We start from the raw sequence: 24,244 nt of genomic DNA, 5'->3' as shown, positions 1-24,244 counted from the left end.
GCTTTTCAGCCACGGTTCGCGCGTGTTTTTTCAGTCGAGGCGTTGTAACGACGTCAATTTAGAGGGCACGCTCGCGTAATCCCTTCCCCGGCTTTTCGACCACGACCGGGCGAACCGTCTATTCCGCTCGTCGCGTAAGCACCGCGACCGACTCGGGACGATTTTACGAGGTAGCGAGCGGGAAGAAAAGAGCTCGAAGGAAGCGCTCGAAAGAGACCGAGACAGAGACAGAGAACAGGAAGAGAGGGAGCAAGAAACTCACCGGAAACGAGCCCGAACGGCGCGTTTAGCTTCGCAATTGCCGTAATAAAATTGTCCGGCTTTAAATCTTTCGCGGAGACTTCGCCGACACCGTTCTCTTTTTCCTTCGTTTCTTACGAACGTGGTGCGGGGGTTGTTAACGCGTCTGTTTGTTCCGGAATACACGCGAACGATACAGGAGGTGGGGCGTTCCGAGTAATTCGGGAATCGCGGATTCCTCCGTGACGCGTGTTTTTCCTTGGATTTTGGAATCGCGCGCGTACCTTCCCAAGGTACGAAGAACGAGCGTTCCGGGACAGCTCCGAGTAAAAGAAAAGCACGGCTTCCACCGGTGGCTCGTATTTGCCAAATTCGGCGAAGGAGAAGGAACGAAATGAAACGCGGAAGGAAGGAAAAGATTAGGGGCAGTTAGGTCCCTCCCCGGCCAAATTCGTAGAGAATGCGGCGACGTATTTTCCTCGTGACCCGGCTTCCTGGGAAGCGTAATTTGCCGGCGCAAACGCCAGAAAAATTGCGGCTCTTGACCCGGCCGACAATGCGGCGAGAAAAAGTGGGGCTGCGTGGAACTGTAGCGGATTTGTATTTTAATTCGGCGTCGTTCGTTTCTTTCGTCGTTGGTGTCGCGTTCAACGATTTTGCGAGAGAGCGAGCGAGCGAACGAGCGAACGAGCGAGCGAACGAGCTCGTGTCGCGACGCCGAGCGGGCTTTTCTCGTTTTCCGCGAGCATCCACCGGGTACGCGTTCTCCACGGACGCAAAAATTACATCTCGAGGGAATTCGACGGAGATCGACGTCTGGACGGAGAATTAAACATATTTTCTTTCGCGGAAAGCCTCGAAAGTTTTGTCCTTCGTCTTTGTTTCCGGACGATAAAACGAGAGGAAAATACGTTCGCTGCGGGGATGGATCGAAGTAGATCGATCGCTCGAAGAGGGACAGACGCGGCGAAAGACGTTTCTCCCCGAGAAATCGAAAGAGGCCGACATCGTCGCGACCGCGAACGGCGAATCGCGTGCACGAAGGTTCGGATGCGTCGAGATCGGGCGCGGAGGGGAGCCCCGATTGTTGCGCGGTTCTTTCATCGTCCGAGTAGCGTGCAAAGGACCGTGAAGAACTTAATTACAAGGAAAAGACGATTACGCGAGCGGGAGGGGCGTAGCGCGGGAAGGAAGCGGGAGGATAGTTGTAGAAAGAAGAACGCCCGATGCAAAGGATTCTCGCGAGCCGGTTGCGCCGCGGAATAAAAAAAAAAAAAAAAGTTCTCCTCCGGTATTAACGATAACGACGATAATGAAGCCGAGTGTCAGCGACGGCCCGAACGGACGATTATTGTCCGGCGTCGGATATCCTCGAATCTCGAGAACCTTTTCTTCGCCGCGAGTTCGCGAGATGTTCCCTTTTACCTCTTCGATCGCCTTCGACGATACTCTCCTCTCCGTCTCCATTCGCCCCGAGTCTTTCTCCTCCGTAAGAACGTCTCTATAGGGAAGAAAGGAGGGATTCTACGCGAGAACGACGACTCGGCCGTTTTTAAATATCTCCGTAGGAATTTTATTCTCTCGTTTATTCCGTCAGTTATAACCGTGGCCGATCTCTCGTTCGAATTCGCGCGCACACCGCGCGTCCCAGATGTGAAATCGCGCACGGTCAACCGTGTCGAGTCGAGGATGTCGTTGAAAGGACGTTCGTCGAGTTCCACCGTGGGCGGCGGCGGCTCGCAAAGCGGGATCCGAGCGAGCACGGCCCTGACAAAATGGCGCACACTGCGGTGAACTTAACCGTAAATTCTTTTTCGAGATTTTACCCCCATCGAACTGTCACCGGACTGCCAATTATCCTGTCCAGTTGGCTCCGATCCTCGTTGGCTTGGATGCAACCTCGACGATCTTTTCGCGCTTAACGCGGTACTGTTCGTACTGTGGATCTTCGCAACGTGTAAAGTTTCTTCGACGATTCGCGAAAACCTCGATAAAACGTCCATCTCCGCAATCACCGATTTTCGCCACGGGCAGAATTCCCTCGCGTGCCGGTCGATCTTCGTTTTCTTTCGCTCGTTGGTAAAGAGTGGATACTTTCGGCCGTGTTTTCATCCTTTTCGTGTACGCGTTCGATCGCGCGCTAGACGGACGAACGTAGAGACCGGCCAAGTTGGAAATGGCGGTCGAAAAGAGCTACGCGTCCCTTGGCGCGCGTAGGTACGCGTCAGAGCTCGGTGTATAGGTCGGATCGCGGTCCGTTTCTCGAAAGCAGGACTCCAGGCGGCGAGAGAGTCGTCGATCCGAGCGGAACGGATCGCGAAAAGCGTTTAGAGCACGAGGAGCGAGCCCAGGAACGCGATCCAGGGGTTCGGGCTCGATTCTCTGGACGCGCGCGCCCGGTTGCTTTTCAGAGCGGATTCGTTGGAAAGCGTGGACCCGGTCGGTGAATACTCGCGGTAACAAAACTGCTGGCCTCTCGCGGGATTTAAGTAGGTAATTGTACGTAAACGAGGCGGTCTTGGCTCGACGACTTGCCGGGAAAAAATGCGAGCGGCCTGAAAGGGGTGGCTCGGATTTAATTAAAAAATTTTTTCAAACGGATAGCCGGTCCGCCGTCGTTGAATACCGCCGTTAACCGCGGTACTTTCTTTAACCCGTGGATACGTTTAGTCGGCAATTTGCAGGGACGCGTACAACGAAACGCAAGAACGTTCCCGCGCCGATTTCCATGGACTTTCAGAAGTCTTTCGCTCGAGTCGACGAAGATTCTTCGCGAATTCTTCGTCTCTTACCAACACCGTCGAGAACGAACCGACTTTAGGATCTCGCGAGTCTTCCGACGATTCCTCCGATTACCCACCGATAAATTGGCAGTGTATTTTCAACGTCCAAAGATCGAAACGAACGACGAAGCAAAAATAACAGATTCTGTGGAACGTTCGCGAGGAATTCCTGGAAAACATCCCGGAGAGAAATCTGTGCCCCGAATCCATCTCGTCGCTATGCGTAACACCGGTAACCGATCGACCCACTTCGAGCCGCGGATTTGCGAAACCTTAAATATTAAAGTAGCCCCGGATCCCGTATCTGTTCGCGTGGACGTATCTTCGGTGGCGGTATCGCGGGCAATGCAAATTTCTCCATTCCACAAAACGCGAACGCGCTGGAAATTCTGCCGACGTCGACAACGAGCGGATCGGGCGTTGCGAGCACGGCATAATGAAAATAACATGCCCGTTTTGACTTTCAATTTTGTGCCGGGGCTTTGGCCACGTTGAGCCCTCGTTCAAAATAGATTTACACGACCGCCAATATGGGCGTAGCGCGGTTTATCGAGCCCCGCTCTTCCTATCTGGCGGATTTGTTAATTTAAAAGGTAATATCCGCGCCGCGCATGAAATACTACCTCTCCGACCGATAATCTACGGTGTATCCGTTAGCGCTGGTACTTCCGTTTCGTGCTCTCCTATTTTCGATTTTTGTCAATCCTCGTCCCTCCTGTCCACCGTGTCGGTTCTGCGCAGTGCTATGTGGATTCCATTGTCGCGTTTCGATAAATCACGATCGACGTTTCCACTTGGCTCGCTGGTGTTCCTCGCTATGGAATATACCGGTAATTGTGTTCTTACTTCCCGTTCCTCGGTGCACCCGTCTCCTTTCTTCGAAATTAATGGATACCTCCGTAGACGTACACGCGACACAAAACGTCGTAGTATTTTACTTAAGTTCGAGCATTCGACTCGGGCCGCGGCTCGCGGCGAACGACGAACGAGTATTTATCGTCGGTGGACACGTAACGTCCACTTTCCGACGGAGAAACTTATCTCGAGGGCAAAGTTTACTGGCACCGGCGAACGGAGAAAAGTTGCCTGCCAGGAGGTTACACAGCGCCCGGTAACAATGAACCGGCTGGAATCGCGATAGACGGTCCACGAGAGTCCAGAGGAGAGCCCTTTCCTCCCATTTCCTAGCGCCAGATAACGTTTCCGCGAATTTTTCAAATTTCACCCCCCAAACTTCCCCGTTCGACCCACCCTCGACTCGATCGACGCTTACGCGGACTTTTGTCCGCTCCGAGGAGTCGACACCCTCCTCGAGATCGTTTCGCGCGTTTCGTACGAGCTTTGTTCCGCGATTTTTTGTTTCCCCCGTTCGGTCGGCAGTTTAATACCGCCGACGTTTACCCCGGATTGTATTTTCGATTTATTTTACACGCGGCGTTCGAAAATATCGTCGATCGTTGCGCGCGCGCGAGTGCGGATCAGTTTTTCGTGTTTCGCAACAATTTTTCGAGCACGAGTTTCGTCGTTCGATCCGTGCGCGCGCAAACCGCGCAACGACGAACAAATTGTCGGACACCGCGTATCCGAGAAATTGAAATCGACGTCGATCGACGACGAACGCGTCGTATTCTCTTACGTCGAAGCGTTGGTCCATCTTCTTTCACTTCGATCGGTGAAATCTGTCGGTTTAAAATACGGGCCGGCTCCTCCCTTCCGAGAGAGCTATCCAGCTAGGGTCGCCTACGCGGGGACAGCCGCGAGACCGAAAGAAACGACCGGTTCTAAAATCGACTCACCTTTTGATCCTTTTGCCAGATGCATTGACCCCTTTTCCCCAGCACGCGACAGATCAGCTTCGCGTCCTGGCCGGGATTCACCTCGGTGTACTGAGGCGTCTCTTCGAACTGCTGAATGCCGCGGCATACTGAAACCAGACGACACGGAAACTCGTTAACACCGACGGGACTCGGTCTGCGCGAAACGCGTACCGAGGAGCGGTAACATCCCTCTCTGTTCGTCTCCGATCCCCCATCAACCACTCCGCGCGGTTTATTACCCGATAAAACAGAAAATTCTCCCATCACGGCCGCGCGAACGGAAAGTTTTGTTTTGAAACGGTGAGAAGATAACAGGGTCGGCCGTAACCCCGTGGAGCTTGGCCGGCCATTAAAGCAGACCGTTGCTCGTTAAAGTTGTTATTTAATTCGCAACTTTGGTAAATTCGTTTAAACGGTTCTCGATCCTCGATGATTCGTCTCTCGGGTTCGCCGATAAATTCTATCAGCGGGATACTCCCGTCGAGAACGACGCCTCCTCGACTTGGACGACGCGCGAATCGACTACTCGTATCGATCCGGTGTCCCGATTACTCTCTACGACGAGTTCGGACGATTTTCTCCGCGTTTCTACGCTTGTTTGTTTAATTCGACGGACGGACGATTTCCGACGACAAATTTACGAACGAGTTCGCGAATAAAAAATAACCACCGAATCGCGAATAACAAATTGACGAACGCGCATCGGGGTTGCAAAGAGTGCGCTCACGTTCGTATCGCGATCGAATAGGGGGCGATAAATAACGAACGTGGACGCGTATATATTTCTGGGATCGAAAACATTTTTTTATTATCGTTTGCGTCGTTATCGTGTACGTGTACGTGGTATTCTTCTCGACGATCGTCGCGGCGAGAGGAGATTTCTCGAGGCGTTCGGATTAAAAAGTTTCGAAATTTCCAAGCTGTCGGCTATTAGAAACTTCGAACGAGTCGATTACAGGGTCGCGCACGTTTCCTCGAAATACACAATACACAAATACGTTTTTACACGAACGATCGGTTAACGCTCTCGGTCTCCGCGAAGAAAACTCGAACCACCCTCGAAAATTGTTCCCACCGGTCGCAGACTGCGCGAACGTTCTCCCGCGTACCGAATTCTCTCTTTATGGCAATCTCCAAATTGAAAGTTTCGTCGAAACACGTTCGGTAGGCGGAATCGATATCGAAAAAGCTTATCCAGCTGTCCATCCAGCCGCGCACGGTTCCCCGCGATCCCGCGTAACGGTCTCTCGATACGTATCGCGTTGTATTTAATTCGCAAAAATACATCGCGATCGACGAAAGAGGGACGATTCGTGTTCACGGTTTCGCGGAAATACGAAGTTACTCGCGAGCACGACGCGCCGCGGATCGACAGAGGCAAAAGTCCGACACGCTCGTACGCGCGGATAGTTGGAGAAAAAATATATATATATATATGTGTTTGTATGTATATATACAAATATATATATATATATATATAGATGTATATACATGTATGTACGCGGTGGCCGGTAGTAGCCGGAGAGAATACGATATACCGAGTCACCAATAACGTACTTGTGCGATTAAAAACTGTCACGGGTCCGACGATATATTGAAACTAGTCGTTTTACCGCTTTTTCTCCTTCCCTTTTGGTTTTTCTATTTCTCCTTTTTTTTTCTTTTTTTTCCGTAATTCCACTCTCCCCTCGAACGTCGCTGTTTCATTTAGCCGGGAAGAAATGTGCACTAACGTTCATTATTCAAGAGATTCCGTCCGGGCAGTTTCGGCCCGGGGAAAATAAATTAAACCGAACCGTGGACCGACTGTGTTTTTTAAAACGTTCCTTGAACGAGCCCCCGTTTGTACGCTCGAGGAAAATATATTCGACGCAATTCCGTGCCCGTTGCTCGTCCCACTGGATCTAATTAAACGGGAAATTAGGGAGCGCGTGTGCGCGGTTCGATCGCTCCTGCGGATCCTTCGGAGGAACCTACTTCGGGGATCGACGATTGTTTCGAAATAAAATTAGAAGAGAAACGGAAGGGAGGGAGGAAGGAAAAAGAAAAGTAGAAAAAGCAAAAAGACGGAAAAACGGGTATACCGGGTTTTAAATTTAAACGTTGCCTTCCGGCTTCAAGTTCGAACGCGGAAACGTCGCGTTTCCTGCGAGGTAACGCGCATTTTATCCCCGCTCTTTTTTTTTTCCTCTTTTTTTTTCTCTCGTTTTCGTTCCGATCGACAGGTCGAAGCGGAAGTGCTGGTAGAAACGTTGTCCTTTTGAATTATCGTCGCGCGTACCGACGCACGGGATCGATGTAAATGCGCTGGAACGGCAACCAGCTTAACGCGACAGGGACCGAGGGGCGGGGGACGGTGGGAGGGAACTCTGTTTATCGGAAAATTGTCGCCCCATTCCCTCTTTGCGAAGAATGCGTTCCGCGTTCCGTTCCGCGTTCCGTTCCGCTGGTCGACGACCAATCCATGCCTCGGTTCAGCGAAACCCGTGTTAATAAACGGTGTCGTGGTCGAGTAATCGCGCAGAGTGCGCGTAGCGCGCGAACACGCCGAGAGTTGTCGCGAGAAATCGAGCCTCGAGGTTGTTTCGAGGTACAGGGTGGTGGGTAGGGGTTGAAAAACAGCTCGTCGATCACTCCCGTGTCTCTCGCGGAACTTCCGAGTTGGATCGAGATCCCATCGGTGTTGTTCCTCTCTTTCCGAAAGAATCTCGCTACCTTCGCCGAAGGAACGAACCTTTGGAAAAATCTTTCTCTCTCTTCGGTTTGCATTTTAGGGAACCGACGGTCCAGCGAATAAACGAAAAGGAACCACTCCCGATCTCTCCGCGTCTTTAAACCCGTCTCGTTCGCTCGCTCGTTTCGCGGCTCGTCGAGACCGGTTGGTAAAAATTGAAAACAAAAATCCTCCTTGTAACGGACGAGGGTGCTCGACCGTGAAAGGGCCCGAGCTGTTTTTCGGAGTAATTAGAAGAAACGGAGATCGCTTCCCGGCACACGCGGCTCCGCGGAAATCTCGCGAGATCTCGAACCTCGAGAGGATGCACTCGGAAGCTGGTGAAATATTCGAGGGTATTTGTAAGAACGACGAGACGGGAGGGAAGCGACGTCGTTACGCCGCGACAAATGCCGATAATTAATAACCTCGGACAGCGAGGTGGCTGCGAAGATTTCGCGAAAGTAATTTGTGGCTCGTTACCGGCGATGAGACGCGAAATATCACCGAGAACCGCCGGAAGGCTGCCGGAACGATTTCGGGGGAAAGTAGCGGAGGAAGTGCTTGTTAATTTCGTCGGGTGAAACGTACTTGCTCGACCGACGATTCACCGAGAGAAAGAAACGTGTCTCGAGACGCGGTGTAATTTTTTCTTTTCCCTTGGTTTCATCGGTGCAACGATCGATCGAAATTACATCGGTACGGATGCGTTTGATGGTTTCGGGGGAGGGGGTAGGGGGTAGTCGGAGTGGATGTAATAAGTGCGCGGTGATCCGTAATTTCTGGGTGACCGCTGGTCGGAAACAAATTGCGAATCGTCGACGATGTCGAAAAGGTCAGCTCTTTAGCCGATCGGACACGAGAAGCGGGTGTAATTGCTTCGTAATCCGCGGGCACAATCGAAACCGAATCGGACCGGGAGTCGTTTGGCGTGAAATTGCTCGCATTGGCAGCGTTACGCGGCGGTTCGTTCCTAGACAGGGCGTTCGGCTTTTTGCCCCTTCGATCGATACAGCGCCGGGTATCGATAAGATTAACCTCGAAACTTTTTCCTTCGCGCCTCGAAACGTGCCGGAACGAGCCGGTAACCCGCTCCTTTCCCTCGATCGTCGACGGACCGTTTATTCGACTCGATGGCCGCGTAATCCTCGAAACCGAGCTCCTCGGAGCGTTTCGAAAGCGCGGCTTTTCGGGGCCGACGATTAAGCGTACTCGAGTGCACTGCCCTACATAAGTCACCATCCCCCTGCCCGAACGCTGGCCTTGTCCGGCTTCGAACGAGCCGCGAGCACGCATCTTGATCCCTCGTATAGCCGCCGAACCGGCCAAACCCACGATTTCGATTCAACGACGGAAAATTTCCGACAAGTTTCACCGGTTTTCGAAGCGGAGATCGACGATCGAATCCGCGCGGAGCCTGGTCCCGTCGTGGTGTCGCCGATCGATGAATTATCGTTCGCGCGCGAACCTCGATCGATCACCACGGTGCAACGATTTCGGGAACGATCGACCGGTTCAGTTTCCACGGAAAACCGGATGGGAGATTAATAATTGGACGATTCGGAAGCCAATCAGTGCGAGCCAGTGAAACGGAAAACCGTAATGCGGGCAACGACCACCGAAAGCGCGTCGAGAGATCGAGAGGGCTAATGCCGAGAAGGGCTCTCCTCCTTCCTCGCGATCGACGGAGGGAAAGAAACATCGTCGATGCGTCGACGTACGAAGAAACGGAGCTTTTCGCAACGAGATTCTCGCGCGACAACCCGAGTTTCGTCCGTCTACGCGTTCAATTCACCGTCCGTTGCTCGAACCGGTTCACAGTACGGGTCACGACGCAGAAGAAACGAACGAGAACTTTTTCATCCGACGAGATTTTAATCGCAAAGGGTTGCCCTTCAATTGCGCCACGGACTCTGAGAAATCTAGATTACTTTCGTGCGCGATCCTATTTAGCGCATTGACTCGCGCGAATTTTCCAGCCCGCCGCTGCTCGGTTCTACTTTCCTCCCGTAACTTCGTTTCCAACCGTGAAACGCTATTTTCTTTTTCCTTTTTTCTTTATTTTTTTTCCTTCCACGCTTTCGTACTTTGAAATCCACCGAAAAAGAGACGCGCGTAAAACGAGGGACGCGATCGACGCGAGATTCGCTCGGTGAATTCTAATATTCCCCTTAACCGCGAATCCAACGGGGATTGTTTTATCGTTAACGGCCGGTCTTTCCGTTTTTAATCTCCGTGCTGGTCCGTGCTCGCGCGGACAAGGTCGCTCGTTTATCAAAATTCTCGCTGCAGTTTATCTCTACGTCGAGAGAAACACACGGAGTAGAGCGCGAGGAGGATTTCCCGGTTTTCGCGAGAACTTCATCGGCCACGGATACGAAGGATCGCAACGATATTATCCCAGCCGTTGGAGAGCACTCTCGGCCGCGCGGTACGCAAACGCAATTAACGAGACGAGCGCGTGCCGGGAGTCAGGCTTCGAAACCCACCTACTGCTACCCTCTGCCAGACCTGTTGCAAAAGTCCTCGGCTTCTATCGCGTATCCATCGAATCGGAGATCGAGACCCGTCTCTGCCCCCGCCTTTCGTCTTTAACCCACATCGAGCCAAGTATCGCGACTGTCAAGGGCAAAGTTCGCCACCGAGCGTCGGGTTCGTTCGTTCGTTCGCACATCGATCTTGTTCCAAATCGTTTCGCATATTTCGCTTCGAGCAAGTGCGACACGATGGGCCCTCCAACGAAATAAATCTCTCTCGAGTTGGAATTTTAACGTTGGAATGTTACAAAGCGGCTTACTTCCATCCATCGCGTATCCGCGAAACAAATCGTTCGAGCCTGGCTCGAACCTCCTTCGAGATCCAATTGGAAAATGAAAATCAACGTAACGGTATCGCGGCGGGTAACTCTCGAGAACGGGCAGGATCCTGGGTCAGCGAGCTGCCTCGAAGAATGCCAATTTCGATCGCTCGTACGGGCAGAAAAAACAAAGAAGAAGATACTTTGTTGAAATACTCCCGTGGAAGTATTCTCGATATTCGCGATATTAATTTCACGAGGTACACGGCAGGGAACGAGCGGCCGGAACTCGGCGAGTTCTCGCCCCGCTTTATCTCCCCGCTCCCGGTCGGTGGAAAATAAGTCCTCGGCGGTTTGCCCGGGATGCATAATTCAAAGAGGAAGTTACATCGTAACTCGGGGCAAGGTCTTTGTCTCGGCCGTGAATCACGGCTATAAATTATTTTCGCCAACTCCGTACGTACGTAGCTTATCGAAGATCCCCTGGAGCACGCGGCAACGTTCGGCCCGCTTCTTCGAGAGGAATCGCTCGCGTCCTCGGTGGTGATTTTCGAGACGAAAGCGCGACAGGATCGTCGAGTTGGGCACGCTCGTGACCTATCTAGGAACGAGTCGCGTTTCCGAGTGGCAAGGTCGCGAGATCGGGACAATCGAGAGCTCGTTTCTCGCGGGCGTAAAACGCGGGGCGCACCGACGCGGGTTGCACGCCGGTTTGTTAATTCCGGGGAGTTATTTCCCGTGGCCGCGCAACCGTGCCGCCCGGCACAAAAAGCGCGCTTTATTAATCATTCCCCGTCTCTGTGAAAAATTGAATTTTTAACAGCGCAATCCGGCGAGCGAGAACGCCCGGCTGGCGCGCGTAAAACTTTCACGTCGTCGCCGCGCAAACGAAACGTCGAATGGATGAAAACGCGCGGGATTTCAGCATCGTTGCGCGTACGACCGCGGTTTTCTACTCGCGAGCGAGCAACGTTTGCTAATTTTTGCATCAATACTTTCGTAATTATCTTCCTCTCGGTCGCGGGTTCGACGAGCTGCCTAAATAATCGCGATTCCGCGGATCGACGAAGCCGGCTTACCGATCCGTAGGTTTCGAAGACGAATCATCGGACGAGAGGCGAAGAAACACGAAACGCGAGGCGTCTCTGTCGCGACGAGTGTTTCGTGCAAGTGGAACTCGAGCTCGCCATGTTCGTTTGTCGATTTTTCCGATCCCTGTAGTTACCCTTTGCTCGGGCGTGTGCTCGACGAAGAGACGGTGTAATTTCGCATTGCCTTGCGCTTCGACGAACCAGTCGTTGTCGGCTTCGAGGAGGAACCGGCTCGACGAAAGGCGAAGAAGAATCGAACACGCGTGGAAACGTTACCCCCGAACGAAATTCGTCCGTAGCGGTTATGCTCGGTAAGGTTGGCAACGAGACTGATCGAGGGACAACGAGTCCGGCCGAGGGACAACGAGAACACGGTAGGAGTTCGCTGGAAGGCCATTCGTCGCTTTGGTTTCGACAGGTATCGAGCAGAAGAGTGGGAAAAGTGCCACGACACGAAACATAAACACCGCGACGACCAAACACGGAGCGAGAATTCCAGGAACACCTGACGATACTCAAATTCCAAGAACACCGCGATTCGTCGGCGCGTCGTTCGGTAAATATTATCGCGAACAATTCGTTCGTGATTTCGACGAGAACTCTTACGTATCTTGTCCTCCGTGCTCGAAATTTACGATCCGTTCCTCGAGACTTGGAATTTTATATCGACCGCGGTGGCGCCGGTAATAAACAGCCCGCTTCCCGGCCGTGTCGCGCTTTATCGTGATTAAACGTCAACACCATCGGGCCGGCGATATCGAGTTATCTAAAATTTGTCCCAATTGCGAAACTACCGTGCCAGGTACCGAGCTACCGACCCGGGTCACCGGCTGACCAACGATACACCGTTCCCGTGTATTTTTACCGTATCGCCAACATTTTTACCGCGTCGACGGACAGTCCGCTAGTTAACCCCTCGGTTACGCGGCTCGAAAATTGTTTTATCGCGGCACCGTTTTTAATATCGTCGCACCGATTTCGTCCCCGCGAGATCGTCGATTATTTCCTCGAAGACGGGGACCCTGGGCACGATCGAGCATCAAGCTTCGTTACTCGATTCGAAAAACCGAGAGAGATGTTTCTCGATTTTCACCGCGCGCAAATTATTACGTTTGCGTCGAGTTTGGCGATCCCCGCTCGTTCGATTCCCACCGTGGTAGCAAAGTTTGCGCGGGCAAGGGTGGTAGGAAAAATGCGGCATCTTGTATATTTTTTTTTCATCGCGGGGAAACATCCCCTCCCGTTCCGCAGGGTTAGGTTTACCCCTCTCCGTCCGGTGTGGCTCGCGGCTTCGCGAAAGGCCATCTATCTTGATATTTGGTCGGCACACAGTCTACGAGTTTGCGCACCGAAAACGAACGCCCGTTCCGCGTCCGGCTTTCCCTCGAATTATGTTGATACAGTCCTTCGCGGTTTCAGCTTTTCCATTTTTCACGCACGGATTGTGCAAACAAGCCCGACGACCGCCTACCTCGTCCTCCCTGTAATTGAGATTTTTCTAGCGCGCTCCCGATGCGACCGTTCGTATTTATTTTCCGCCAAGTAGGTTGCGTTTTTTCTCCCCCTCCTCCGGGTACGTTCGAGACTCCGACAAACAAATTCTGTTTGGACGACCATTCCGGCGCGTAGGGGGAGGTGAACGCTCGCATCGCGCCGCAGCGAAAAATATTCGATCCTTTGGACTCGTATCGCTTTCAATCCGCTCGTCTCTCCTGGGAATTAATTTTCGCGCAATATTCCGTAGGGAATGTACAATTTTCGTTGTCGTTTCGTTTTTTTTTTTCCCCCCCTCTTTTTTTCTCCTTTCGTCGAGCGTTTTCGTCGCGAAGCTCGCGCAATAGTTAAATTACACCGCGTCCCGGGAGGAGCGGAGAGAAAATATTTTCCTACCAATTGTTTTCGTACATCGTGTAAAATCGATTCGACGCGGCCTCCCTCGATTCGTTCGCGGTATTATTTTTATCGTCGACGCGGACGTTCCGTTTCCGCGATGAAAGCCGCGCAAAACGCACCTCGCCGCGCCGCATCGAAACGACGAAAGTCGAATTATCGACCAACGCGAAGGATTACGAACTTGTTCTTCGAGCAGGTTGCACCGCCCCTCGACGAACGGGGTCGCAAACTTTCCTCTCAATCCGGATTATATCGCAACGCGTATAATTTATCGGAGAGTGGTATATCTGCGTATTTTTCCACGCACGGAAATCACGATCGAGCGCGAGAATCCGCGCGAACCGACGAAATCTCGACCGAGCGTTTCGCGGATCGGAAAGTTCGACGGATACGGTGCTTTATCGCGGTTATTATTATTTATACGGTGAATCGAACGAGCACTTATCGAAATCATAATGGAACGAATTACTCGCGACGAGCTGTACGCGGTTATCAATTATACCGTGCCTGTGGGGGTTAATTTCGTTCGCGACCGTAACGAATAAATAATTCCGAGCGGAAGCATCCGGCATCGAGTTACCGCGGAGAGGTGTTCCGAAATTTCGCGGGAGAAACGTTTCGACCGTTTTCCTTTTTTTTTTTTTTCGAGAGGAGAGTCCGTGGATATCCAATTAACGCGACTCCGTTCTCGGCTTCGCGTTTTTCAACGGGCGGGGAAAAAAAATATTTTTTCGGCACGGAAGCGAAAGTAAAAAAAAAAAAGAGGAAAAAAAGAGAGAAAAAAATAAAAAGAAGAGAGAGAGGGAGAGAGAGACGGGCAAAGTACCCGATTCTCGACGATTTTCGTATCTCTCCGGGGCCGCGTGCGCGGGGACGCGCACACCATGGAACCCGCAGTTTCGATCGATTTAATCTTGTGCATTTCCGGCGTGCGAACGGAACGTCATCGGGACCGACGAGTCGCCCGATTTTTTTTTTCTCTTCTCGAAATTTTCGCCCGGCAATTTCCGTTCGACGATTTAATCCGCGCGTTCCCTCCCTCCCGCCCCTCGCGTCGCTGTTCTTCGCCGTAACTTCGAATACGGCTCCACGGGGATGTAGGGTAGGGGAGGGACGACGTTAACGCGGAAGTAGCCGGGTTCTCCAACAGCCCGCGTGCGTTTACGCGCGATAATAAAAGCCGGCACGGAACGATCATTGGAAATTGCTACGATTCGGCGTACACGCTCGTTCCGCGCAATTTTCGTAGCGGTGGTTGCTCGTTGTTGCGTTCTCCCGTTGGGGGTACGGAAATACTAAAACCGACGCGAACGCCGCCGTAAAAAGCAATTATCGCCGCGGACGGGAACTCGGCCGGCACATCTGAACATCCCCCGAAACCCCGCTGCTTCGATATCGGCACGTTTTCGCGTCGATTCGCCCGCGAAATTGTCGCATCGCTAAAAATCCGCCGCGACTGCTCGCCTCGCGCGCGTTACAATACGTCGTCGAACTTTCCGCCCCGGAACTTTCGCGAGCGGTAATCCCGTGACGCGTGCACCGCGGCCGGGAACAACGGGCCCGGCTTAATCGAAAAAGTGGCGCGAGCGAGCGGGCGGGCGAGTGCACGCCCGCGCCAGATTCGAAGTTTAATCATGAATCTTGAATGAGAGCGTCGAGCCCCGTCGATCTCCCGGGGGTTATTTCGATATTTTCCCGCGGACGTTCGCGGGGATCGCGGCACGCGGTCGTTCCTCTCGCGCGGAAGTAAACGCGAGTCGAATGCAACGAACGACGAGCACCGTACCCAACGACCTACCACCGTTCCTTTATTTTTTCGCTCCTTCTCGCCCCGTATCCAGGGAAATTCCATTTCGATGTGTGCAAGCTCGCGTCTCTGTGACCCGATTCCCGAGCCGGCTACGGGCGGGCTGCACGCGTCATTTAGCTGCGACGACAACCTCCACTCGGAAACAGTTGTTCGATATTGCGAACGGACCGTGAGAATCCCGAAAGAGATCGCGCCTTGTTCCGCGTAACACCGAAGATATTCGACCGAGCCCGATGCCGACGTTCCGCGTCCGCGAGCCGATATTTAATCGATCCTCGGAACGGAGTCGAGCCTCGGGGGAGGTTTTCACCGAACCTTTCGATTTTTACGAAGCTCGACGGAGGGATGGAATTTTTGGAACAAAAGTATCAAGGTACATCCCGGTAGCTCTCCGGACAAGGTGATGTCTCGGGTATCGATAAAGTTTCACCGCTCGTGTCTCTCGGAGTGGAGCGATCGTCGTTTCCGAGAATATATACACTCGCGACGACAAAACCCATTGTACTCGGTTCGTTGTCCCCTTTCGAAGAAAATTTCCCCGTTCGCGTCTCGCGCGTCGATAATCACCCGTACCGATTTTCGAACGCCTCTCGTTCCTAAGAAAACGATCGTACCTTCTCCGCGATCGTCGCGAGGTAAAAAAGAGAACACGACTGTTCGTTCGCGAATGGCGACTACTCGTGCACCGGTCGGTGTTTCGCGTTCCTCGCTCGGGACTAACGAGATACACCTACGGGGTTTTCCGCGCGGTTTTAATTGCGTTTCTTTCCGCACCGGGAATCACCGGGTGAGTCGATCCGGCGCGATGGCGGGAAACGGTGCGTCGTTGCACAAAGCCTCGAATTCAGAAGTAAGCGGCCGCGGGATATTTTCTTGCGCTCGCTCGACGCATCCGACGCGACGTCCGGATGCACGGGACGGCTGTAACGACGTTTCCGCGCTTCGAATGCCGGGGCACGGAAAAAGGGGGTGGAAAAAAACGGGGGAGAAAAAACTGTCGCGGATCTCCTCGTTAACGAGGATCGCGGGATCTTTGTGCCCTAGCTCGGGGGAAAAAGCCGCGGAGAAGCACCGCGCGGAGGAAAAACGTTCGCCGTGGGTAACGCGCGGTCCTGCACACGCTCGCGAATTCTTCGCCCCGAGGATCGGGAATCCGCCACGGTGACGTCGCGGACGAAGATTCATCGACGAAGCAATTTACGGATCGTTTCGTCGATCGCGCGTTCGTCGATCTGAACGAGAAGTCTCGATCGTGTTCTCTCTGCGACGAATCGAACGGTCCGACCTTTGAGCTCGCGGACGCTTTCGAAGAGGGCGTAGATGCTCGCGGTAAAGTCCGGCCCGGAGATGTTTGAAAGTAGTCGTTCTCGAAAGACGGAACAATACGAATACTTGTTGCGCGCCGGACACGGCCGACCGGATGCGCAGGGAAGAACGAGGGCTAGCGAATTCCTCGTTGTTCCTCGGTGTAATCGGTGTTCGTCTCGGGAATCGATCCGGTCGTTCCGGTAGGTTTCGAGCCGCGATTCTCCGTGGTCGCGTCGGGGCGCGGCACTCGCGATTTCGTCCGGGCGATCGCCGGCCGGGTCTCGGTTATCTCTCGGTTTTCCGTTTAATGTTCTCGTCCGAGTCCCGATTGTCCCGAACAATGGACCTCTCGGTATTCCATCGCGATACGCCGAATCCGCGTAATGAAAACGGTCGGCGGACAGCCACCGTAGGGAGCAGAGGGCGCGCACGGATTCCTCGCGGTACACGGAAACTGGCACGCCGGCAAAAAAGGGAGCTCTCTCGGCCGGGTTTGTAGTACGCGATAATTCACTCTCGGTCGCAGAGGCGGCAGCCTCTGGAAATGGAGTCACCGCCCCCCGGGAGTCACCGGTCCCCGACGGCCGGGCGAAGAGGTGGCCGGCTTAAACGGGTTTGTATCCTCGATGAGGGCGAAATTAGGTTAGCGCGAAAACAGCCTATACACCGTGCTTCGCTTCTCTTTCGCGACCGATGCAACCTACACCGTCGAAGCGCCCGCGCGCCTGCTACACACGGATCGTTCCTCGTCGTCGACGCGCCCCGGGAAAAACCTCTCGGCACGGTTTTACGAAGCGGAGCTCGAGGCTTCCTCGAGTCCGCCGAAATTTCGTTAACGAGACGCATCGTCGCGCGATCGTTTCGAGCAGTCGGTATCGGGCGCGAGTACAAGCGAGTCGAAAGTTTCTCGGTCGTCGCGAAACGTTCGGTAGGCACGCTCGCAGCGTTCGTTTTCGCGCTGAACGCGCGACGATGAGTTTTCGAAATACAGGAACGGTGGCGGTTGACGCGACCGAGAGAAAAGTCGACGCCCGTGGACGAATATTTCGCGTTTTGTGTTTTGATAAACGACCTCTAGAGAATTAAATTCCCTCCCACCGGTGGTCCGAGCGGCGCTCTCGGCCTCCCGGTTCTATTTTCGTCCTGTCCGGTCTTTTTCTCGTTTTCGAACCGGCGTCTCTCCGTCTCTTTTTCTCGACGTTGCCCGTAACTCGGCCACGGCCCACGTCCAGAACGTAACACAGATTAATCTGTTTGTTGATCCTATTCCCCTGCGCTTTTTTTCACCCTCCGACCGTTTTTCCACCCGCCTTTACACCTCCCGCTCCTTTTCACCCTCGCGCGCCGCGCGATTTTCTCTTTCGCCGTGGTCCAGCTGCGCCCCTCGGATTTCCTCGTCACTCCGCGAGCGATGCCTGGCGTTTCATCATCCCCTGCCCCGTCTCCGACCCCATCCCTCGGCTCCTCCCGCGAGCGTGTATTTTTCCACGTCCTTTCTTCCTTCCCGCGGCTCTTTATTTTTTTTTACGTTCGTTCCACGCGATACCGGGTGCCTCGGAATTCTCTCGCGGCACGCTCCCACCGAGAACGATTCTCGGAAACTTTCGATCCCTCCCGACTCGAGCCGAGTCCCTGTTTCGAGGACACCGCGTAGAGACGTTAACCGCGGCTCGATCGCAGTCCTTTGCCTCGCGTCGAAAGTTACCTCGATCCGCTCCGCGCGTACAAAGACGCGCGCAAAGATCGCGTCTCGTAAACTTTCGATCCCTCCCGATTCGAGTCGACTCCCTGTTTCGAAGACACCCCGTAAAGACGTCGACCGCGGCTAGATCGCTCCCGACTCGAGTCGACTCCCTGTTTCGAAGACACCCCGTATAGACGTCGGCCGCGGCTCGATCGCACCCCTTTGCCTCGCGCCGTGTTCCTTTGTTCGAGGAACGCCGGCGAAAGACGGGAAAACGAGGAAAAAGCGAAACAGGGGGAAACCGTGGTAGGCGAAATTTCGGCTCTATCGGCAGAAACGCTTAATGGAGCGCTGTAATGAAACGCCGGTGGACGGGGTTCGAAGGGGAAGCGTCGGAAGAGTTCGAAGGTCCGCTTTATTTTCTATTTTACTCCGAGTGCCGATGACCCGCGGGAAGAACAAAGAAGGCGGAGGAGCGCGCGCTACCAAGAGGCTGCGAGAAAAATTGATCGTTTTCCCACGAGACCCGGGGAGGGGGCCAGGTCCGGCGCAATTAAGATCAAAAGTTCGTCCATCGACTCTACTTAATGAGCAAGCGCCCGGCGCAAGAGCGAGGAGCTAGACTCCGTACCGCTTTCAGGGGAGGATGTTTCCCCGAGAAGCTGTATAAAATTAGCGTTGCTCCTTTCTCGCTGCCGGTACCGAGCAAGAGAATAATACGTATAATCGTCCTCGTTGGGGAAAAGAAGCTCCTTTTCGCGCGATGCGACTGGAGGCTGTCGCGAAACACTCGGAACAACGTGCCAGGGAAACGATTTCGTTCGTTCCTTCGGGATCGAGGGGACGAGTAACGGAAAGGGATCGGTCGACGAACGGTCTCGTGAACGTCCTCGTCGTCTGCGAGGATCGTCTCGGTCGTCGATGACCGATCGCTAACTTTTTCATTCGTCTCGCGTCGGTTATCGGTGATCGACGACACGCGAAACGCGTCGAGCAGAGCTTTTCCATCTCGACTATCGCGAAACGTCCAACGGAACCGTTTCGCCGCTCGTAACTTTTTCAACGATCGTTGGCCCAGCGACGAACAGGTAAACGCAGTCGATGGGTCGCTGGTCGTCTAGCTTCGATCGAGACGGGAGAAATTCCCGTCCGCGGGAACCGATCGGAAATTCGATGCATTAGAATATCGCGGTTTTAACGAAGCTCGTCGAGTAGCACCGGCTCGAAGACGGGGAAATTCTTTTGGTCGGCGCCGCGTTTTTCTGCCTCCCGGCGCAAACCAGAACGTACAAATGTATATCGCGCGGAGGATCAAACGGCCTCGGGGGCCGAGGATGGCATTGCACTTTGTGGTAAAGACCGTCGATAAGTCACGCCGCCTCCTTTGACGTTTCCACCCGTCGCGGGGGTTACTTTCCTTTCCGGCCCGATCCTTCCGCCTTGAATAATTTTTTTCTTTTTTTTTTTTTCTTTTTCTTTTCTCCTCTTTTTTTTCTTCCCTCCTCTCTACCGAGCCCCGAAGAGAGGAAGCTTCGCGGGGAGTACTCCTTTTCCCCGGGCAACTAATGCGGCCTTTATTGCCCTCGATGGAGCGACAAAAGGTTTCCACTCGTCCTGCTGCAATTAATTCCGTTCCTCGAGGGGACTCGCATTATGGAAATAAATACCGGAAATAATTTATACCGCGGTTTCGGTCTCTCGTAACGATCGAAAGATCACCTTTGAGCTCCGGAAGGGCTCGCCTTTTTCGTTCTTGCGTCGTCCGGTTTCTTCGTTCTTTTGCCACGTTCTCCAGGCCCGCGAGGTCGTCCCGTCGACCGGGAACGCGTTCGATCGTCGATAATCTCGTTCGAGACGTAACGATTATCCGGTTTCGTTTCCGTTCGCCGCGCACGCTCGTCCTCTTCGGCCGATCCTCCGCGTTGTTTCTTCCTCTTGGTTTTCACGCCCGGGCTTTTCTCCGAGTCGATGTTCTCTCTCGAACCCATTCGATGGACGATTCGCTTCGCGTACGAAACGACCATGTCCCGCGACGATCTTGTCAATCGTCGAGATGGAAATCTCTCTCGAGCGGGTTCGGTCCACTCGTTGAAACGAGCATAATTGATACTTAAAGGTCGATGCCACGTTCGGTATAACGTTCTCCGCGTATCCGTACCCACACGTTTTCATGCATAATGGATCTCGTCAACGTAATCGAATCGAATAAATAAATAAATAACGAACTCCGTGTTCCTTGCGTTCGTTCCCTACCCGCAGTCGTTTTCCGCGCAAACTCGACGCGACGCGACGCGTCGGTGTCATCGGGATCGCGATTACATTTAACGTTTCGCGATATCGACTCGGAACACGTTTCCTCCGTTTATTTACGTTCGTTTGTTTGTTTATCGCGTATCTTGTACAGGCTGCGGACAGCTCCGATTATCTAGCCGGTGCGACGTTGCGCGTTTTGTAACGTTTATTCGCTGGTTCGTTCCCCGCATTTATTTGTCACAATTTATACCGTTCGCGGTGTTCTTTTTTCACGGAGAGTATCGCTTTTTCATTTGCCGGTACGGTCCGGCAGGCTTTACGGCCGATTCGTCCGTCCGTCCACCCGCCCGCTCGGCTCTCGCCACTCTATTTCCTAATTTATATTCCGGGATGTTTTGGCGCGAACGACCGATGCGTCCAAACACCCGCGAACGTTCGCGAATCTCGCGTATTTCGGCCGCGTTTGTTTCGAGGTGATCCGAGAGCCCGTCACGATCCGCCGATACAATATTTATCGCGACGCGTCCGTCATCGAATAATTGCGACCGTCCGACGCCTTTGTGCGGCTCGACGTTGCGGAAAGCGGTCCCATTGTTCCCCGCGAATATATTCCGCGCGATCCGGCCGCGGCGCCATTCGAGAACCGTCGATTAAAAACCAACGACCAACGGGAGGGGGAAAAAAAACAGAAAGAATCGTAAAATTGTCGTCGATCGTGCCGATATCGCGCGGAATCGTCGCGGTCGGAACTCGCGACCCGACGAAATCCGTCCACCTCGATCGGTCGCGGATCGCGGAGACGAATCGGTGCGTTTTCCGTCCAAAGAGTTGCAAAATCCGAGAAAAGCTTGGAAATTGAATCGGTCCCGAGCGAACCGGTTCCGGGTCCATCTGTTCTTACGTTATCCGCAATTTAGAATATTTCGCCGGGTCGTAAATTTGGAAAACCGAGAACGTCCGTTCTCGTCGGGGCAATATTTTTGCCGGCTGTCCAGCGAGGAACCGGAGCCAGAGCGCGATGAAAAATTAGACAACGTCGACGTTTCCCCCCCGGAAATCTCTCGGTTCCGAATGCATTCCCGTTCGAGCCACCGATTCGTTCGCCGGGTCATTAGCAACCCCCTTTGTTTCTTTCCCGCGCGTTCGCGCATCAGAGCCCGTCACTCTCCGTTGGAAGACATCGCGCCCTCGTCCTCCCTTTCCACCTTGTTTTCGATTTTACCCTCCCATCGAACGAAACACGTTTCCCTCTGGCCCGAAACGATCATCGATTTTTTTTACCCACACCGGTTTCCCGTTTCTTTCAACGAGGCTCGCGCAAATCATCGAACTCATCGATCCGTCGTCGCTCGGGATCGTCGAATCGGTTCCCGGCTCGCGAAAATTCCAAGCAACCGGGGCTCCGATTTAAATTCCGCGAATCCGTGCTCCCAGCCGTCCCGGTCGTCTTCGACTTGACCGAGAAGAAGCAATATCCGCTCTCAAAGGCGCGACAACACCGTTCCAGGAGCAAATCGAGTAACGCTTGATTCTCGCTGGGAGACGGGGGGATGGACTCGAAAGCGCGGAAGAAGAATAAAGTCGAATCGCGCGAACAGCGCGGCGTCACTCGCCCACCCGTCGAACAGAGGAAGCAAACCCCGACAGCCACCGGTATATATCGATTATTTCGCTCCCGCGTCGAGGAGATTTTCTATTACTTCGTCCGGGGGATCTTCCCGAGGAAATTAAATTTTACTCGGACGCGCCGGGAATTCTCCCAGGACGATTGATTCCTTCTCCCCCGGTGAGAACCGGGTCGCTCGTGTTCCTACCGACGGAGAAACGTATTTGTTCTACGCGCCGATACGTAATTACCTCCTCGGCGGCGAGGTACGCGCCGCTCTACGTGACGTCGACCGTGTCACCGAGGATTTAAAATTTCCCGCCCGGCTCGAAGCCTCTTCGAACGGGATCGAGTCGCGACGATCGCGCCGCTTCGAGGCGTTTTCGGTCGTGAACCTTCACCGTGGAACGTTTTTATTTGCTCTTAATCTCCTCGAGGAGCGGAGACCCGCGCGAGTCTCCTTTCCCGTTTCGCGAGCAAACGGGAAAAAGTGGCCGGGGGAAGCACCGCGAGCGCAAACCTCGTTGCCGGTACTTTCGAGTAATTTTCAATTAAAAGTCCCGGTAACCGACCGAATCGCCCCGTAACGTTAATATTTATCCGTCGTTGCGCAAATATGTTAAATTTTGTTACAATTACTCTTTGCACCCGCGCGATGTTTCTTCCGTCGTCGTCCCGGAATGTTCGCAATCTGTCTCAATTTGACGGCGAATAATTACACAAAGTAAGTACGCGAGCATTTGCCCGGCGGTGCACTTTGACGAACAATCTCGTATCAACGTTCGAGATCGATCGCGGTACGCCGGCTCGCTCCAACTCCGTGTCGCTCGAATCCGTTCGAGTCTCGTCGCGACGGTTGTTTTTCGTTTTTCGTCTCGCAACGTTTCGTTCGGCCGCGAACCATCGCGAATTTCGGTTTCGATCGAAACTCGAAACATTCGACGCTGGAATTCGGAGAGCCGGTTCGCGCGATCGAATACCGTATCGATCGCTCGTAGAATTCCAGTGCGCGATATCGACGCAGAAAATCGTTCCGCGAAAGGTCGATCGTGGAAAATCCACGGGCGTCGTTCTCGAACGCCGAGCGATCAACGCTTGCGAGTACTCGGTTTTAACGCGCGTCGCCCCCGGTGCATCGCGATTATTCCGACGCGTAGGACGCATTCTTCTCGGTTGCGGCGTTGCGCGCGGACAGGTGAATCGAATCTTTTCACACTCCGGGGGGCCACGCGCGGGCTCCTCGCGGGCTCCTCGCGGTTCGTATCCGGCGTCATTTGCATTTCGTAGGAAACGCGGGACGAGCTAACGCGCATACGTTCCCCGTTGTTGCGTCCCGGGAAAAAATCGCGGCAATATCTGGGCCCCTGTGTAGCTGCAGGGACAATGGCGAGCCGTTGGCGAATTTTCGTCGGAATAACAGTTGAAAGCACACGGCTCTGTGAAAAATGTCGTTCCTCGCCCTACCACCCTCTCTTTCTCTCTCTCTCTCTCTCTCTTTCTCTCTTTCTCTCTCGGTCCTCTTCTCCGCGCTCTCGCGACTGCAAAGCAAATAAAGTAGAAAAGGGGGGCAAAAGCCGCCGCCTGTAGTCGGCTCCGCCTCGCACCGCGCCTCGCACACCGGGACGCATCGCCGTGGCCGCGTACGGACACCGAGATATTTTAAACACCCACACGCTCGCGCGGAAAACCTCGAGGAGCACGGCCCGCCCGTCCCTTTTTTCCTCTGTTCGGGGTTCGATCGTAAATAAGGCGTGGGCGTAAATCGGTAATCGTAAATCTCGGTCGGGCGCGATTTAACGGGCCGCGAGTTTCCAACGGACGCGTCGCTCGCGGAAAAAGACGAATCGAACGCCCGGCTTCGAGCCCGTCGATGAGAAACGAGAGAACCGGGGAACGAAAGACCGCCGCCGGCCAGACGACCCGCGATACGAAACCGGATCGGATAATTTATCACGGCTACCTTTTCGGCGCGACGAAAATCGGGGAACGCGCGGTTCCTCGCGCGTATTTTGACGTTGCCGCGCACCGCGATCCCCGAGAACGCTTCGATCGCTCGAGTTTCCGTAACCTTCGCGATACAAGACTCGCGATCGCCGTAGTCTCGACAGAGCGGGGAAATTTCCGCGCGCGAGTATCGTCCGGAGGGTGTGGTTACTTTGAATCCCGGTGTTTCTTAAAACGAACGTCGAGATCTCCCCGATCGATATCGCGGCGTGCAGTTTCCGTCGGAATTTTGTCCGCGACCTGGT

The 24,244-nt window shown here is 53.7% G+C and overlaps 1 protein-coding gene across 1 annotated transcript in view; it reads right to left on the bottom strand.

Moving 5' to 3' along the window:
- The window catches only part of LOC143152022 (kin of IRRE-like protein 3), a 124,359-nt gene that overhangs the window by 33,327 nt on the left and 66,788 nt on the right, over nucleotides 1-24,244 (bottom strand). Inside the window, exon 2 of the mRNA XM_076321660.1 lies at nucleotides 4,820-4,947. Coding sequence (XP_076177775.1) covers nucleotides 4,820-4,947 — 128 coding nt within the window. The remainder of the gene's footprint in view (nucleotides 1-4,819; nucleotides 4,948-24,244) is intronic.

The sequence above is a fragment of the Ptiloglossa arizonensis genome, chromosome 10 (genome assembly GCF_051014685.1).
Source record: "Ptiloglossa arizonensis isolate GNS036 chromosome 10, iyPtiAriz1_principal, whole genome shotgun sequence".
Lineage (NCBI taxonomy): Eukaryota > Metazoa > Arthropoda > Insecta > Hymenoptera > Colletidae > Ptiloglossa > Ptiloglossa arizonensis.
The sequence above is the reverse complement of the archived record's forward strand: the minus strand, read 5'-3'. Positions and strand labels throughout refer to the sequence as shown.